The 15409-nt window shown below is 45.0% G+C and overlaps 1 protein-coding gene across 9 annotated transcripts in view; it reads left to right on the forward strand.

Moving 5' to 3' along the window:
* Positions 1–15373, forward strand: part of TMEM50A (transmembrane protein 50A) — a 31377-nt gene extending 16004 nt beyond the window's left edge. For all 9 annotated transcript variants that reach the window (XM_014591967.2, XM_006159407.3, XM_006159408.2 and 6 more), the window contains 4 exons: positions 3417–3484; positions 7336–7428; positions 12740–12800; positions 15178–15373. In XM_014591967.2, the coding sequence (XP_014447453.1) occupies positions 3417–3484; positions 7336–7428; positions 12740–12800; positions 15178–15223 (268 nt within the window). In that variant the 3' untranslated portion in view covers positions 15224–15373. The remainder of the gene's footprint in view (positions 1–3416; positions 3485–7335; positions 7429–12739; positions 12801–15177) is intronic.
* Positions 15374–15409: the final 36 nt, after the last annotated feature.

Genomic DNA, 15409 nt, shown 5'->3' on the forward strand with positions numbered 1-15409 from the left:
GTGCCCCCAATGGGAGAAATACATGTTTTAAAAAATAGCAACATAGAGAATAAATAGGTTATTCACTTCAAATTGCACATAGTATTGGAGCTGGGCGTGGTGTGAGGCAGATGGCTAGGTAGTGTATTCAGATGGCTTAGCAAGGATTAAACAGGAGCTTAGAACCACTAGCCTAAGAAGGTCTGCATTTGGGAACCAGCAGGTGGTGTGGTGGTTAAGGACTGGGCTCCCACATGCCAGGCGCATCTCGAGTCCCTGGCAACTTGCTTTCTCACCCGCCCCTGCCACTCTGTCCCTCTGTGGTCATATTTAAATCAATCAATAAATAAATGGATAGGTAAAGTTAAAAAAGAATAATTCTTTAATGAAAAAAATCAAAAATAATTTAAAAACAATATCTGTATTTCTTCCAATATGAAACTTGTTTAAAAATATATTTCTTTTATGTACAAAGTTACTTAGCTAATACAGTGGTCATTGAAAATACGAGTATTTTGATAATTCTGAAACTTAGATTTGTATGCATTGAGTTCAACAGCTTTATTGAATACCTACTGTATGCCAAACCTTATGCTACACAATGAGAATAGAAAAGGAAAACCAGATAGGCATTGCACTGCCCTCATGAAAGCCTTCATTCTAGCGCCTGAGACACACACCCACAGCTAAATGGGTATATGTAGAACGTGTACAGATGATGAGGTGGTTAAGGTGCCGGACTGCTGCATGGTAACTGGCCACAGCTCGAGTCCCAGACCTGACAGCTTGAAAATCATGCCAGGGGGTGTACATGTGTCCCCACAATCCCAGGAGGAGAAGCCGTGGTGTGACCATCTCCACTGAGAGCTGGTTTCTCACTTTCCCTTTCTCTGGCGAGCGCATGTGCCCTATGACAAAAACCTTACAAATAAATAGGGCCAGCAGGTGGCATGGTGGTTAAGGTGCTACACTCCTTAACCACAAGGATGACCGCACTTTGAGTTCTGGGCCTGGACTTGAAAGTCATGCTGGGCACGTGCATGTGTACCAAAACCCAGGAGGAGAACGGAAGAGAAAGAATTTAGGCATGCCCCCCCACCCAGTGGGGGGTGATTTCTTGCTTTCTATCTCTGTCTCTTTCTGTCTCTCTGGTGAGCACATGTGCCCCATAGCAAAAATATCTATAAATAAATAAATAAATGTATCCGTTTAACTGTTGCCAACCCCAGAGTCTGAAGTTTGAAGTGCTCTACCATCTGAACACTGGCTTGTTGTGAGGACAAAGTTCTGCACATGACCTCATATGACGGTCATGCTAAAACACCGCAATCTAAAAATATGGCTATGTGCATAAAGTGTATACGGAGCATAAGTAAATTCCATCTTTAGATGGGCTCCACCCCCAAGATGTCTCATACCCGTACGCAAACATTCCACATTCCAGGAAAATCCAAAGTTGGAAACACTTGTGGTCCCACGCTTTTCAGATAAGGGGAACTCAACCTATATGTTTTGTAACTCGGTGAACATTTCGTGATAATATTTAAAATTTTCAAAGTAAAGCTGTCTCAAATTTAGAGTAGTACTCTATGAAGGTTGGTGAGAGACTTCTTGTTTAGAACTTGATTTTGTTTTAATTATTTTATTTATTATCATCATCATTTGTTAAACTTGACTAGAGAGAGAGAGAGAGAGAAAGGGAGAGAAGGAAAGCAAGCCTCCAGGTCCGGGACTCAAACATTGGTTGGCCATGTGGGAGTCCAGCACCTTAACTACCACACCACCTGCAGCCCCTTCCCCGTTTAGAACTTAAAACAAAATTTGGGGGAACCAGCAGTTAGCATAATGGCTATGTCGCTGGACTCCCACATAGTCGACTGCGGTTCGCGTCCCGGACCCGGTGGCTTAAAACTCACGCCGGGCGAGTGTGCGTGCGTGCCCAAGATCCCGAGAGGAGAATGGAGGAGAAGGGATTGCGGCGTGACCATCCCCCCTGGGGGGTGATTTCTCGCTTTCTGTCTCTATGTCTCTCTCTGTCTGTCTGGCGAGCGCACGCGCCCTATAGCGAAAACCTCTCGAAAAAAAAAAAATTTGGAAAACCAAATTGATAAAATAAAATTTAAACTTAAAAAAAAAATTCATTAGATAGAGGACCAGCAGTTAGCGTAATGGCTATGTCGCTGGACTCCCATGTGGTTGACCATGGTTCGAGACCCAGACCCAGCGGCTTAAACTTACACTGGGCACATGTGCGTGCGTGCCCAAGATCCCGAGAGGAGAAAGGAAGAGAAAGGATGGCAGCGTGTCCATCCCCCCCGGGGGGTGATTTCTTGCTTTCTGTCTCTGTCTGTCTCTGTCTGGCGAGCGCACATGCCCTATAGCAAAAACCTCTCCAAAAAAAAAAAATTCATTCGATAGAAAAGGGCCAGCAGGTGGCACAGTGGTTAAGGAGGCTGGAGTCCCACATGACCGACTGCGATTTGAGTCCTGGGCCCAGTGAGACTCAAACCACACAGTTGGCCCTGTGGGATCCATCCTTAACCATCATGCCACCTTTTGGCCCCTCTCCCTCAGTATCTTTGATAATGTCTTCAGAGCAACAAGGTAAATGATTTGAAATATAATAATTTCTCCATGGTTGGACATTAGTATAAAATTATTACAAAAATGCATTCTAAATCCAAAACCTAGGGCCTGTTTTCTTTCTACTGTACGTACATGATTACATGTTGAGTGTGTCTGACGAATACAAATGGGAAGCCAGGCAGAACCAAACTGAATCACCCTTTACCTTACCTGTTCCGATCTTAGCAAGAAGAAAGTCTTGAGAATTTCGTATCAAATTTGGGGCCAGCAGTTGGCGTAATGGCTATGTCACTGGACTCCCATGTAGTCGACCATGGTTCGAGTCCCAGACCTGGTGGCTTAAATTCACCCCGGGCACGTGTGCATGCATGCCCAAGATCCCGAGAGGAGAACGGAGGAGAAGGGACTGCGGCATGGCCATCCCCCCTGGGGGGTGATTTCTCGCTTTCTGTCTCTCTGTCTCTCTCTGTCTGTCTGGCGAGCGCATGCGTCCTGTAGCAAAAACCTCGCCAAAAAAAAATTGAAAAAAAGAATTTCATATCAAATTTTGATATGCATCAAAATCACCTGAAAGACTTGTTAAAACTCAGATTTCTGGGCCCCATGCCCATAGTTTCTGTTTCAATAGGTTTGGGGTGAGACCAGAGAATGTTTTTTAACAAGTGGGTGGTCGGGGCCCACGGCCACCGCTTTAGATAATGCCTGGTGGAAGGACTCGCATGGCGGCCAGAACTCACAAGGCCTCCCTTACTTCAGGGAGCCCCAGCCTATTGCATGGTAATCTGATGTCATGGATAGTTTCTTCTTGGAGTCACAGACCCTGATTTCTTGGCTTTATTTTATTCACACAGGATTAACGCAGTATCGAATGGCCAAGTCCGAGGCGATAGCTACAGTGAAGGCTGTCTGGGTCAGACAGGTGAGTAGGTGCAGACAGCATGTCACCATGCTTCCCATCCCTCAAGTGGGAACTCCACGTGAGGGCCACTTGTCTGTCTGCTTCAGACCGGGTGTACAATGGCTGTGTACCCAGGGTAGAGCGTGCAGGTTTCACCAGGTTGCCTTTGGTCAGAGATGGCTGTGGAGGACACAGTATACAGTATATGTTTTGAGTGTACATGACCCCATGCAGTAATACGTGGATAATATGTATTATTTTAGTGAAAATACTTTAATTTTATTTTAAATAATATATGTGTAATATAGGATTTACAGGTTTTTGTTTTGTTTGTTTGTTTAATTTTCCAGAGGCCACATGCACTCACTAGGGAAGAGAGAGAAGGAAAGCAAGAAAGCAGCCCCCCATGGGGTGTGGGCAGGCTCCAGTCCCTTCTCCATTTGTCTCTCCTTGCAGGATTTTGGGTGCACATGCACATGCACCCAGCATGTTTTTCAAGCCACCAAATAGCCTTGTGGGGTCCAGTTCTTTAACCACTATGCCATGGCTTGCCCTAGAATTTATAGTATTTTAAGCTGTTCCATAGAAATTATTTCTTTTTTGCCAACTTTACTTGGTCGAATTAACATTTTGAAATAGTTTAGAATCATGGAGTTATGTGGGGTTTTTTTGTGTTTCATTTTTTAATGTTATTTTAAATTAGTAATTTTATTAACATAACAGTTGTTGCAGTGTAATTTTTCAGCACATGAACACAGTGAGTAACGAGAGAGAGAACTCACATGTGTAGGAGTGAGTGTGAGAGGGAGACCGAGAGAGAGGGATTTTTGATGGGGTCTTTTCACTTTGCAGTCGTCCTGTCCCAGCTTCCAGTCAGCTAGGGCCATGGTTCACACCATATGCCTGGCCTACCTGGATTGGGCCAGGAACCAACCCTAGGCCACCCATGCAGCCTCAGCCACTGTGCAGTGGCGACCTCCCACTTGTGCCACCATGTCTAGGCCTATTTTTTTTTTTTTTTTAGAGGTTTATGCTATAGGGCATGTGCACTCCCCAGAGAGAGACAGAGAGAAAGTGAGAAATCATCCCCCAGGGGACATGGCCACGCCACAATCCCTTCTCCTCCATTCTCCTCTCGCAATCTTGGGCATGCACGTACATGCGCCCAGCATGAGTTTAAGCCACGAGGTCCGGGACTCAAACCGTGGTTGACTACATGGGAGTCCAGCAACCTAGCGATTACGCTAACTGCTGGTCTCTAGGCCTATTTTTTTAAAAAAGAATTATTTATTTTTTTATTTAATTTTATTTGTTATTATACTTATTATTTTAATTTGACGAGAGAGAGAGACAAAGGTGAGAAAGCAAGCTGCCAGGTTCAGTACTAGAACCACGATCTGCCATGTGGAAATCCAGTGCCCTTAACCACCATGCCACCTGCTGGCCCCTGCCTATGTTTTTAACTGTGGTAAAATACACATACCCTGACTTACCGCCATAACCATTTTATGTGCATTAGGTATTAAAATGCATTAAGTACATTTACACTGCCGTGCAGCCATCTTCAGAATGTCCATCTTGCAAAACTGATGAGAGCCACTGAGTTTCTATTTAATTTTACTTATTCATTCTTTTTATTTATTTATTTTTAATCTGACCAGAGAAAGACAGAGACAGAGAGAAGGAAAGAGAGAAAGAAACCCACCAGGACTGCACCTTGAACCATGGTCAGCCATGTGGGAGTGTCCAGTGCCTTAACCATCATGCCACCTGCTGACCTCTTTTAAGGTTTAATTTATTTTTTATTATATTTATTATCATTATTCTTCAATTTTGACCAGAGAGAGACAGAAAGGGAGAATGAGAAAGCAAACCGCCAGGTCCAGATCTTGAATCGTGGTCGGCCACGTGGGTTCAGCATCTCAACCACCGCACCACCTGCTGGCCCCGAGTCACTGAGTTTTGATGCTGGGGCTCACCTTTCTCAGCTGGGCACTCCTGTGCCCTGGACTCCACAGCTGAGTCCCTGAGGCCGGCAGAGCAGGATATGTGACTCAGCTTTTTGCAGAGTTCGTTTACACAAAGATTTGAGGGGACAGAGATTTATTAAGCCATTTGAGTGATAAATATTACATACATATAAAAATACAGGTTTAGGCAGATTTGGAGTGACTTACTTTTTTTTTTTTTTTGGAAGATTTTTGTTAAATGGTGTGTGTGCTCACCAGAGAAACAAAAAGAGACACAGAGAGAAAGTGAGAAATCACCCCCAGGGGATAGACACATAAAATCCCTTCTCCATTCTCCTCTCAGGATTTCGAAAACACATACACATGCACCTGGAGTGATTTCAAGCCTCCGGGTCTAGAACTCGAACCACGCTTGGCCAGTGGGAATCCAGCAACATAACTATTACACCATCTGCTGGTCCCGTGGTTTTTCTTTCTTTCTTTCTTTTTTTTTTTTTTTACTGAAACACCTGTTCTACCATTATCTTTTGAAAGAAGGTGTGAACATTAAGTGGCTTGTGTTATGATAAGCCAGGAAAAGCTAGAGCCAGGACTAGAACGTGCCTGTCACATCTCTGAATGAACTGTGTTAGCTGGCATGGCTTGGGGGTGTCCAGAGGTAGTCGTGTTTGTTTTAATAGCACATCTGTGCGTAACAGCTTGTTTTTTTTAGTTTTTTTGGGTTTTTTTTGCTAGTGTTTTATGTTTTTGGCATGAATTCAGAAATTAACATTCTATTTGCTGTGTCTTATTGAGGTAGGCAGTGTTTTTATTAAAGTGTATTTGTGCTAATTAAATAAAGAGATTCATATCTCAGAATTCATATGAGGCAATCTAATAACTGCATTTATTATTTATAGCAAATCTTCATAAATATTACATAAATACAGTTAAAAGTTGCTTGGTCTCCTTTGTTAACATAATCTGAACAGAACTTTTCTAAGTGCCAGCCACAATAAATTTTAATTTGTTTTGCTTTTGACTTTCTTAAAAATGGAATACGGTAGCTTTTAGAATCACATATCTCTGAATATAAATTTTTAATTTGCCAGAGGGTGTGTGCACTTGCCAGAGACAGACGGGAGTAGGAGGAGTGAGAGAGCACCCCCACAGGGCCTGGTCACACTGCAGTCTCCGCTCCTCCACCTCTCCTTCCCGTTGGGAGTTTGTGCACCCACACACAGGCACCCATGTGTTTCTGCACCGCCAGGTCCAGGACTCAGGCCGCGTGGTTCGCTCTGTGGGAGCCAGCCACCCTAACTGCCAGGCCACAGGCTGGCCCCTGAATTCTTCAAAATATCTGTGTATAAGTATACCATCTTACTGCCCAAGCGTTCCCCTGGAGGACTTTAAACTTGGAAGTGCAGTTTCCAAAAACACAGAGAATAAGCCTCTAAAGATGGTAAAACATCTTATGAGATACTTTATAGGCAGGTTGAGTGAAGTTTTTCTCAGTGTAGATAGTTGGGGCAGGAGCCAGCAAGTGGCGTGGTGGTTAAGGCGCTGGACTCCCACATGGCAGACCGTGCTCGAGTCCCAGCCTTAGCAGCTCGCTTGTGCATGCACTCGCTCGCTCGCTCGCTCTCTGGTCAAATTGAAGAATAAAAATAAATAACTTAAAAAAAAAATAGGGCAAATAAATATGTGCACACAATATAAATACCAGCAAATGAATAGTTTAGAAAATAAAGCACAGAGCAACCAGGAAGGAAAGGTGAGCATCCCGCCGTGAGAGGGGCTTCCCGCGGCGCTGCTGCAGTCCTTAGCGGCGAGTTTCTGTGCGGACTTTGTTTTCCTTTTGAAACTCAGTCACTGACTGCTGCCTCCTGAGGACAGTTCTGGTAAAGTGCTGTTTCCTGGCAGGTGCTCGCGTCTGGCTGTTCATTGGTTTCATGTTGGCCTTCGGATCTCTGATTGCGTCTATGTGGATTCTCTTTGGAGGTTACGTTGCTAAAGGTAAGAGAAAGCACAGGTTCCATTTTGTTTCAGTGGCATACTGGAGTCTTCATTAAAGTTGGTTATTTATTTTGCCCGAAGGTCCATGCGCTTGAATGAAATGTCAGGTTTAGATTAAAGTCATGGGGACATGGAGGGTCAGGCACTGGATCCCACATGGCCTGCGTCACAGTCCCAGCCTTGCACCTGGCAGCCTGAGAATCGAGTGCGTGCGTGCCCAAAATCCTGAGAGGAGAGCAGAGGGGACAGGACTGCAATGAGACCATCCCCTCTGGCGACTGAGTTCTCACTTTCCCTTTTTCTCCATCTATCTCTGGCAAGTACATACGCCTTATAACAAAATAAATAAATATATAATGGTTTTTCTAAATTGTTATCAAAATTATTTAAAACTTATTGATAGGAATAATAGGCACTTAAATATGTTAGCATTTTTCTATTATTTATATAACCTATTAAAATCATATTACTAAAATTGTAGAAATAGAAGAAATAAAAGAAACTATAATAATAATCTCGTAACTCTTAATTTTTATTTTACAGACATCTCTGCTATAGGGCACATGTGCTCACCAGAGAGACAGAGAGAGGATGGGCAATCGCTTCTCCTCCATTCTTCTCGGGATTTGGGGCATACACACACATAAGCCTGGTGTGAGTTTCAAACCTCCAGGTCCAGGTCTCGAATCGCAGTCAGCCATGTGGGAGTCCAGCAGCATAGTCAGCTCGCCATCTGCTCTTCAATTTTTTTTTTCTGATACAGTCATGAAATAGCTTAATCAAAATAGCAGGTGAGAACAATGTAGTTTAGCTCAGTTCTTCATGGTCAAAATTCTTGAACTTGAAAATATGACAAACTACATATTTATACTGCGACAATTTCTGAGACAAAAGCATTGTTAGGGACCAGCAGTTGACATAAAGGTTTTGTCGCTGGACTCCCATGTAGTCAAGTCCTGGACCCGGTGGCTTAAACTCATGCTGGGTGCGTGTGCGTGCATGCCCAAGATCCCGAGAGGAGAATGGAGGAGAAGGGATTGCGGTGTGGCCATCCCCCCGGGGGGTGATTTCTCGCCTTCTGTCTCTCTGTCTCTGTCTTTCTGGCGAGCGCGTGTGCCCTATAGCAAAAAACCTCTCCCCCCCCCCAAAAAAAATAGCATTACTCATACAGAGTTCACTGACAACGGTGCTGTCGGCCATGTGGAATCCAGCTATTTTAACCACCAGGCCATGGAGCTGGCCCAAATTCTTGCTTTCTCATCTAGCATATTAAAAGTCATCTCTTGTTGCTAAAGAATCTTTGTCATCATCATATTTTGAAAACAAAAAAAATGACTTTTTAATCATGTGAATTGCACAATACTTGTTCATCATAGAAAGCAGAGAATAGGGCCAGCATGTGGCGTGGTGGTTAAGGCGTTGGACTCCCACATGGTCGACTCCCACATGGTCCCATGGTTCGAGTCTTGACCCTGCTTATTTTCTCACTTCCCTCTATCTCACTCACTCTCCTTGTCTCTCTCTGGTGAGCACACATGTGTGCCCAATAGTAAATTTTTAAATAATAGTAAGTAAAATTAAATAATTCATTAAAAAAATATTTTGAGAGATTTTTGCTATAGGGTATGTGTGCTTGCCAGAGAGATAGAGAGCAAGAAATCATCCCCCAGGGAGGATGGCCAGATCACAATCCCTTTTCCTCTATTCTCCTCTTGGGATTTTGGGTGTACATGCGCCTGGTGTGTTTTAAGCTACCGGGTCCAGAACTTGAACTGTGGTCGGCTAGGTGGAAGTCCAGCAACATAACCACTGTGCCAACTCTTACGTCCCAAAATAAATAATTCTTTAAAAGGTAAAGAAAACTGAGAATATGAAAGAACTCAAAAAATAAGTAAATAAAATGACCGATAATTCTTTTTTTAAAGCTTGCTTTCTTTTAAATAAAATCATTTTAATTAACTATTAATAATAATTTTTATTATTTCACTTTTTTATTTAAATTTGACCAGAGAGGGGCAGAGCTAGAGAGGTAGAGAAAGGGAAAGTGAGAAAGCAAGCTGCCAAGTCTGGGACTCAAATCACAGTCAGCCATGTGAGTCCAACACCCCAACCACCATGCCACCTGCCGGCCCCAGAACGATTTACTTTTTATCATTATTATTATTTTTAGTTTGCTACAGGGCACATGTGCTCACTAGAGTGAGAGAGAGAAATTTAGAGAGCAAGCTTCCAAGCCTAGGACTTGAATTGTGGTCAGCTGTGTGGGAATCCAGGGTCTTAGCCACCAAGCCACCTGCTGACCCCTTGATAATTCTTTTTCATACACAAGTATTTTTAAAAATTTTATTATTATCATTATTGTTATTATTTTCAATTTGACTAGAGAGAGGGAGAGAAAGAGAGAAGGACAGTGAGAAAGCAAGCCACCAGGTCCAGGACTCAAACTGGTCCAGCACTTTAACCACTATGCACCTGCTGGTCTCTGTACACAACTATTAATTCAGAGTCCCCTTTTATAGCAAAGTCTTTATCTTACAGAATTTCTAAAGGAATTATTTAATTTTATTTTATTTTGATGAGAGAGGGACAGAATGGGAGAGAGCAAGAGAGGGAAAGTGAGAAAGCAAATCACCAGGTCTGGGACTCAAACCGTGGTCAGCCACGTGGGAATGTCCAGTGCTCTTAACCACCACGCCAGCCGTCTTAAAGAATTTTAAGTTTTTCCAAAGGCTTCTGGAACGAGGTTATACTTCGAACACTGTTGGCAGTCCTGTCATCTGATGAAGGTGCTGTTCTGCTGACAGTTGGAGCCACTGTGGTGACGGTGGCTATTACTGTGGAATGGCAGTGACGGCCTGTCCAAACTGCGCAAACCACTGTTACACTTGCCTGTTTGGGGTTTTTCTTGAGGTTTGTCAGTGCTTCTGAGATAAAATGAAGAGATAAAATGTTTAGTGTATCATGTTAGACACGGAAGTTACACATTAATGGGCATTTGTTACTAGAGGATAAAAAACATTGAACCAGCATAAGACATTTTAGAGAAAAAATGACCTGCATAAAAGAAAACTGATGGGATGGCAGATGGTATGGTAGGTAAAGTACTGGACTCCCACATTGCTGACCACAGTTCACATCCCAGACCTGGTAGCTTGCTTTCTCACTTTCCCTTTCTCTGTCTCTATCTCTTTCTGATCAAATAAAAAATAATAATAACAAAATTAAGTAAATTTTTTTAAAAGAAAAAAAATGGAATTGACATTTTAGAGGTAAGTGTAGGGGTAGGTAATATTTAGGAGTATACTGGGAAAATAAGATTGAAACCGTACTTTGGAGGCTGAGCTGTTTGGATTTGGTTTTGTGGGTGATGAGTTTTCGAATATGTTTAAGGCAGAGATGCTGTGATCAAAATGGTTGGTTTAAAAGATAAATCTGATAGAAGCCCTTGAAGTTGACTGGGAGATCCTTCTGTTAAAGATTTAAGAAAACATTTAGTAGACTTATAATATAAAATAAACATTAGCACATCATAAACTATGACCAATTATTAATGACTTCCTTTCATTGTATGGTAAAATTACCATTTGATCATAGTGTATTTTGAACTATATGTAATTTTCAACTTTAAATAATTTATTTCATGAATGAGAGAGAGAGAGACAGCCCCAACAGGGTCTTGATGCTGTGAGCCAGCCCTGGCCCATGGGCACACATGTGTCCTACATCCTCAGGGAGGTCTCTGGATACGAACCTGGGACCCTTTCCTGTAGGTCAGTCTTGCAGAACCTCACATTTTACTGCTGGACCACCATCCGCCAACGGTCATGTGATTCAGATTAATGCGAAGCTGTTCTGAGATGAGACAAAGCTCACAGTTCTATTTATCGTGTCTCTGGGATTGTCGGCTCCAATAGTAGAAGTTAGGAGAGTTTTCATTTTAATCCCAAACACAATCAGAACAATATCTTCCCTCTGCAGTCTTTCTCACCCTCGGTAATGGCTACGCTGTACTTCCAGGTGGTTAGGCCAAAACCTGGGGTGGCTGAGGCCTGCCAGAGCTGACCTCGCCTTCTTACCCCCCGCATCCAGCCCATGAGCAGCTCACGTGCTCTGCTGAGAAGCACGTCTGGACCTAACCTCTCCGCACTGTCTGCTGCTGCCACTCTGCTTCATCTGCAGCGACTCGCCTGATGTCTGGCGAGAGCCTCCAGCAGGTTCCTCTGTTTCTCCTCTTGCCCTCTTGAACCTGCCCTTTTTTTTTTTTGGAGAGGTTTTTGCCATAGGGCGCATGCGCTCAACAGACAGACAGACAGAAAGCGAGAAATCACCCTCCCGGGGAGATGGCCACGCCGCAGTCCCTTCTCCTCCATTCTCCTCTCGGGATCTTGGGCACGCACGTACACGGGCCCGGTGTGAGTTTTAAGCCACCAGGTCTGGGATGCGAACCGCAAACATACATCACTGGACTCCCATGTAGTCGACAGCGGTTTGCGTCCCGGACCCAGGGCTTAAACTCACGCCGGGTGCGTGTGCATGCGTGCCCAAGATCCCGAGAGGAGAATGAAGGAGAAGGGATTGTGGCATGGCCATCCCCCCTGGGGTGATTTCTCGCTTTCTGTCTCTGTCTGTCTCTCTGGTGAGCGCACGTGCCCTATAGCAAAAACCTCTCCAAAAAAAAATCTGCTCTTACCAGGGCAGCTGCGTTACATTGTGTCAGCTGGTGTCACTTTTCCTGCTTGAACCCTCCAACGGCTTCTCATCTCACTCGGGAAAGACCAGAGTCCTCGCTTTTCACTGCCCTCCCCTTGCCCTGTCTCCTGTTTTCCTCCTTTGTCCATGTGGCCGTCCCTCCGCGTGTTGGCCTGCAGTTAGCTCAGGGCCTGTGCACTCGCCTGTGCTCCTGCCCGGTCCCCGCTCGTACGCCCTCCATGCTTACCCTGCCACCCTCACGAGGCTCCCCCTCCATGTCAGATGGCATCACCTGCTGCGCTTCCTCCCCTCCTACCACGTGTTCTCCTGTCTGTTCTGCATGTGGCCCCGCTCTGTGAGGGCCAAAACCAGGCCTGCTTTGTTTATCGCTGTGTCCTGGGCACGCTAAACAGTGCCAGCCCCGAACACGCCCTCAGGAAATACTTCCGGGGTGAGCGAGGGGGGCTGTTCACTAGGCCGATGCCGGGCTGGCGTGTGTGCTGTTTATTCATGCCAGCCATGGTTGCTGGGAGTCAGCTAAGCCAGGCAGGTCAACTGCCGGTATATCTGGAACTAAATGTTTCGAGATCATCAACTTTAAATATTGCACTTACTTTTCCAGAAAAAGCTGTAGTGTACCCTGGAATTGCTGTATTTTTCCAGAATGCCTTCATCTTTTTTGGGTAAGTTTCTTTTTTCATTCTTATCTTTATTTTTTTTAAAGAATGATTTATTTAATTTTATTTATCACTATTATTATTTTAAAATTGCTATAAGGTACACATGTTCACGAGAGAGAGAGAGAGAGGAAATAAAGCAAGCCACCAGGTCTGGGACTCAAACCGTGGTTGTTCATATGGGAGTCCAGTGCCCCAACCACCATGCCACCTGCTGGCCCCCTTCATCTTATCTTTAGAAAAAATAAAAAGCAGTAGTTTATTTAATATTATTTACTATACTAGTTGCCCAGCTTACCCCTGTCTAGTGGCCCTCCCCCATGTCACTTTCCTGGGTTTGAGAAGGATAGTTTCATGTATGGATTGGCCTGCTGCTAGCTTGAAAACATACATTCATTGTTAAAATTGCCTCCACCTCTTTTATGAACAACTGACCCACGTAGATTTGGTTATGTAACACCAACAATGTTCCTTCTAAACCTGGACCTCCAGCAGTTGCTGCAGCGGTTTGAACATTTCCCCCAGAATTCACGTGCTGAGCCACTGTGATGGGATGGAGACAGTAAACACTTGATGCGATTATGGGGTCGAAGATGGGGCCTTTGGGAAGAGAGTAGTTGAAGGTCATTAGGTAGTGCCCCTACGATTTGCGTTCTGATAGGTTTATAGGAGAGGGGCTGAGACCAAAACAGGTGTGTGTGCGTGTGTGTGTGCACGTGTGTGTGGATGCACTTGTGTGTGCATTCTCTGTGTGCATGTGTGTGTGCGTATGTGTGCATGTGTGTGGATGCGTTTTGTGTGCGTGTGTATCTGCGTGTGTGTGGATGCGTTCTGTGTGCACGTGTATGTGTGTGGATGCATTCTGTGTGCACATGTGTGTTTGTGTGTGCACATGTGTGTGTTCAGTATGTGTGGGTGCATTCTGTGTGCGTGTGTGTGTGTGCACGTGTGTGTGTTCGGTGTGTGTGGGTGCATTCTGTGTGCGTATGTGTGTTTGTGTGTGTGCACGTGTGTGTTCGGTGTGTGTATGCGTTGTGCGTGTGTGTGTGTGCGTTCCGTGTGTGTCAGCAAGCCCATGCGTTCACTGGAGAGCAGAGACGGAGAGCGGGAGCGCCCCGTGGGGCACAGTCGCGCTGCAGTCCCTCCTCCTTCCTTTCTCCCCCGTTGGGATTTGGGGCACATACACATGCCTGCTGTGTTTTTCAAGCTGCCGGGGTCAGGACTTGAACCGCTGTTGACCATTTGGGATTTGGCTCCCCTAACTAGGCTACCGGCCGGCCTATGGAACACATTTTATTTTCTGGAGAGGTTTCTGCTATAGGGCACGTGTGCTCGCCAAAAAGACAGAGAGACAGAAAGCGAGAAATCACCCCCCAGGGAGAATGGCTGCACCACAGTCTCTTCTCCTCCATTCTCCTCTTGGGATCTTGGACACGCACGCACACGCACCTGGCGTGAATTTAAGTCACCGGGTCCAGGACTCGAACCACAGATGACCACGTGGGAGTCCAGTGACAGCCGTTATGCCAACTGCTGGTCCCCCTATAGAACACTTTTAAGGATTTTGGGCACACATGCATATGCGCCCAGCATGAATTTCAAGCTGCCAGATCTAGGACTTGACCCGTGGTTGGCCATGTGGGGGTCTGGCTGCTTAAAACCTTAAAACTTGGTTCCCTAGTACATTTATGGTTTTTCCGTTCTTGCTGCCGTTAGAATTTAAGGGTGAGATTTGCGGAATGGAGGAAATGCCCTAATGTTATCCTTCTGCTGCATTTAGCAATGAAAAGATTACTAACTCCCCTGAAAACCATAAACTTTTTTTTTCTTTTAAGGTTTTTGCCATAGGGCGTATGCACTCACCAGAGAGAGACAGAGAGGGAAAATGAGAAATCATCCCCGGGGGATGGCCATGCTGCAGTCCCTTCTCCTCCATTCTCATGGGATTCTGGGCACGCACGCACATGTGCCCAGTGAGAGTTTCAAGCTGCCGTATCTGGGACTTGACCTGCAGTTGGCCATGTAGGAGTTCAGCACCTTAACCACCTGCTGGCCCCAGCATGTAGATACTTTTTAAAAAAATTTGATTATATTTATTATTATTATTTTAAAATTTGCAGTGGGGCATGCACGCTCAGCAGAGTGAGATGGGGAAAGAGGGAAGTGAAAAAGCAAGCCACCAGGTCTGGGACTCAAACTGTAGTCGGCCGTGGGGAGTCTAGCACCCCAACCACCAGGCCACCTGCTGGTCCCTAGACACATTTCTTATCAAAATGTTTGTCATCCAGTCTTCGCTGTGCGTCCCCCCACTCTCAGCAGCTCACATGTCCCTGCTGTCCCCAGACACAGGTAGTCATCTGACGCCCTTGTTTTTCCCCCGCAGAGGACTGGTGTTCAAGTTCGGCCGCACTGAAGACTTGTGGCAGTGAGGCCACGATGCCGCGGCCCGCAGCCGGCGTGGGCTTTTGTACTGCTCCTTCTCAGTCTTTTGTAACGCCATTTTCTAAACTTATTTTTGAGTGTAGTTTTGAAGTGTAATGCTGAAATCATGAGCGCGCCTATTTAACAACAGGAGTCCATTGTGGTGAGCATGGGAGGGGCTACAAACGGTAAAG

Source organism: Tupaia chinensis, unplaced genomic scaffold (genome assembly GCF_000334495.1).
Source record: "Tupaia chinensis unplaced genomic scaffold, TupChi_1.0 Scaffold000628_1, whole genome shotgun sequence".
NCBI lineage: Eukaryota > Metazoa > Chordata > Mammalia > Scandentia > Tupaiidae > Tupaia > Tupaia belangeri.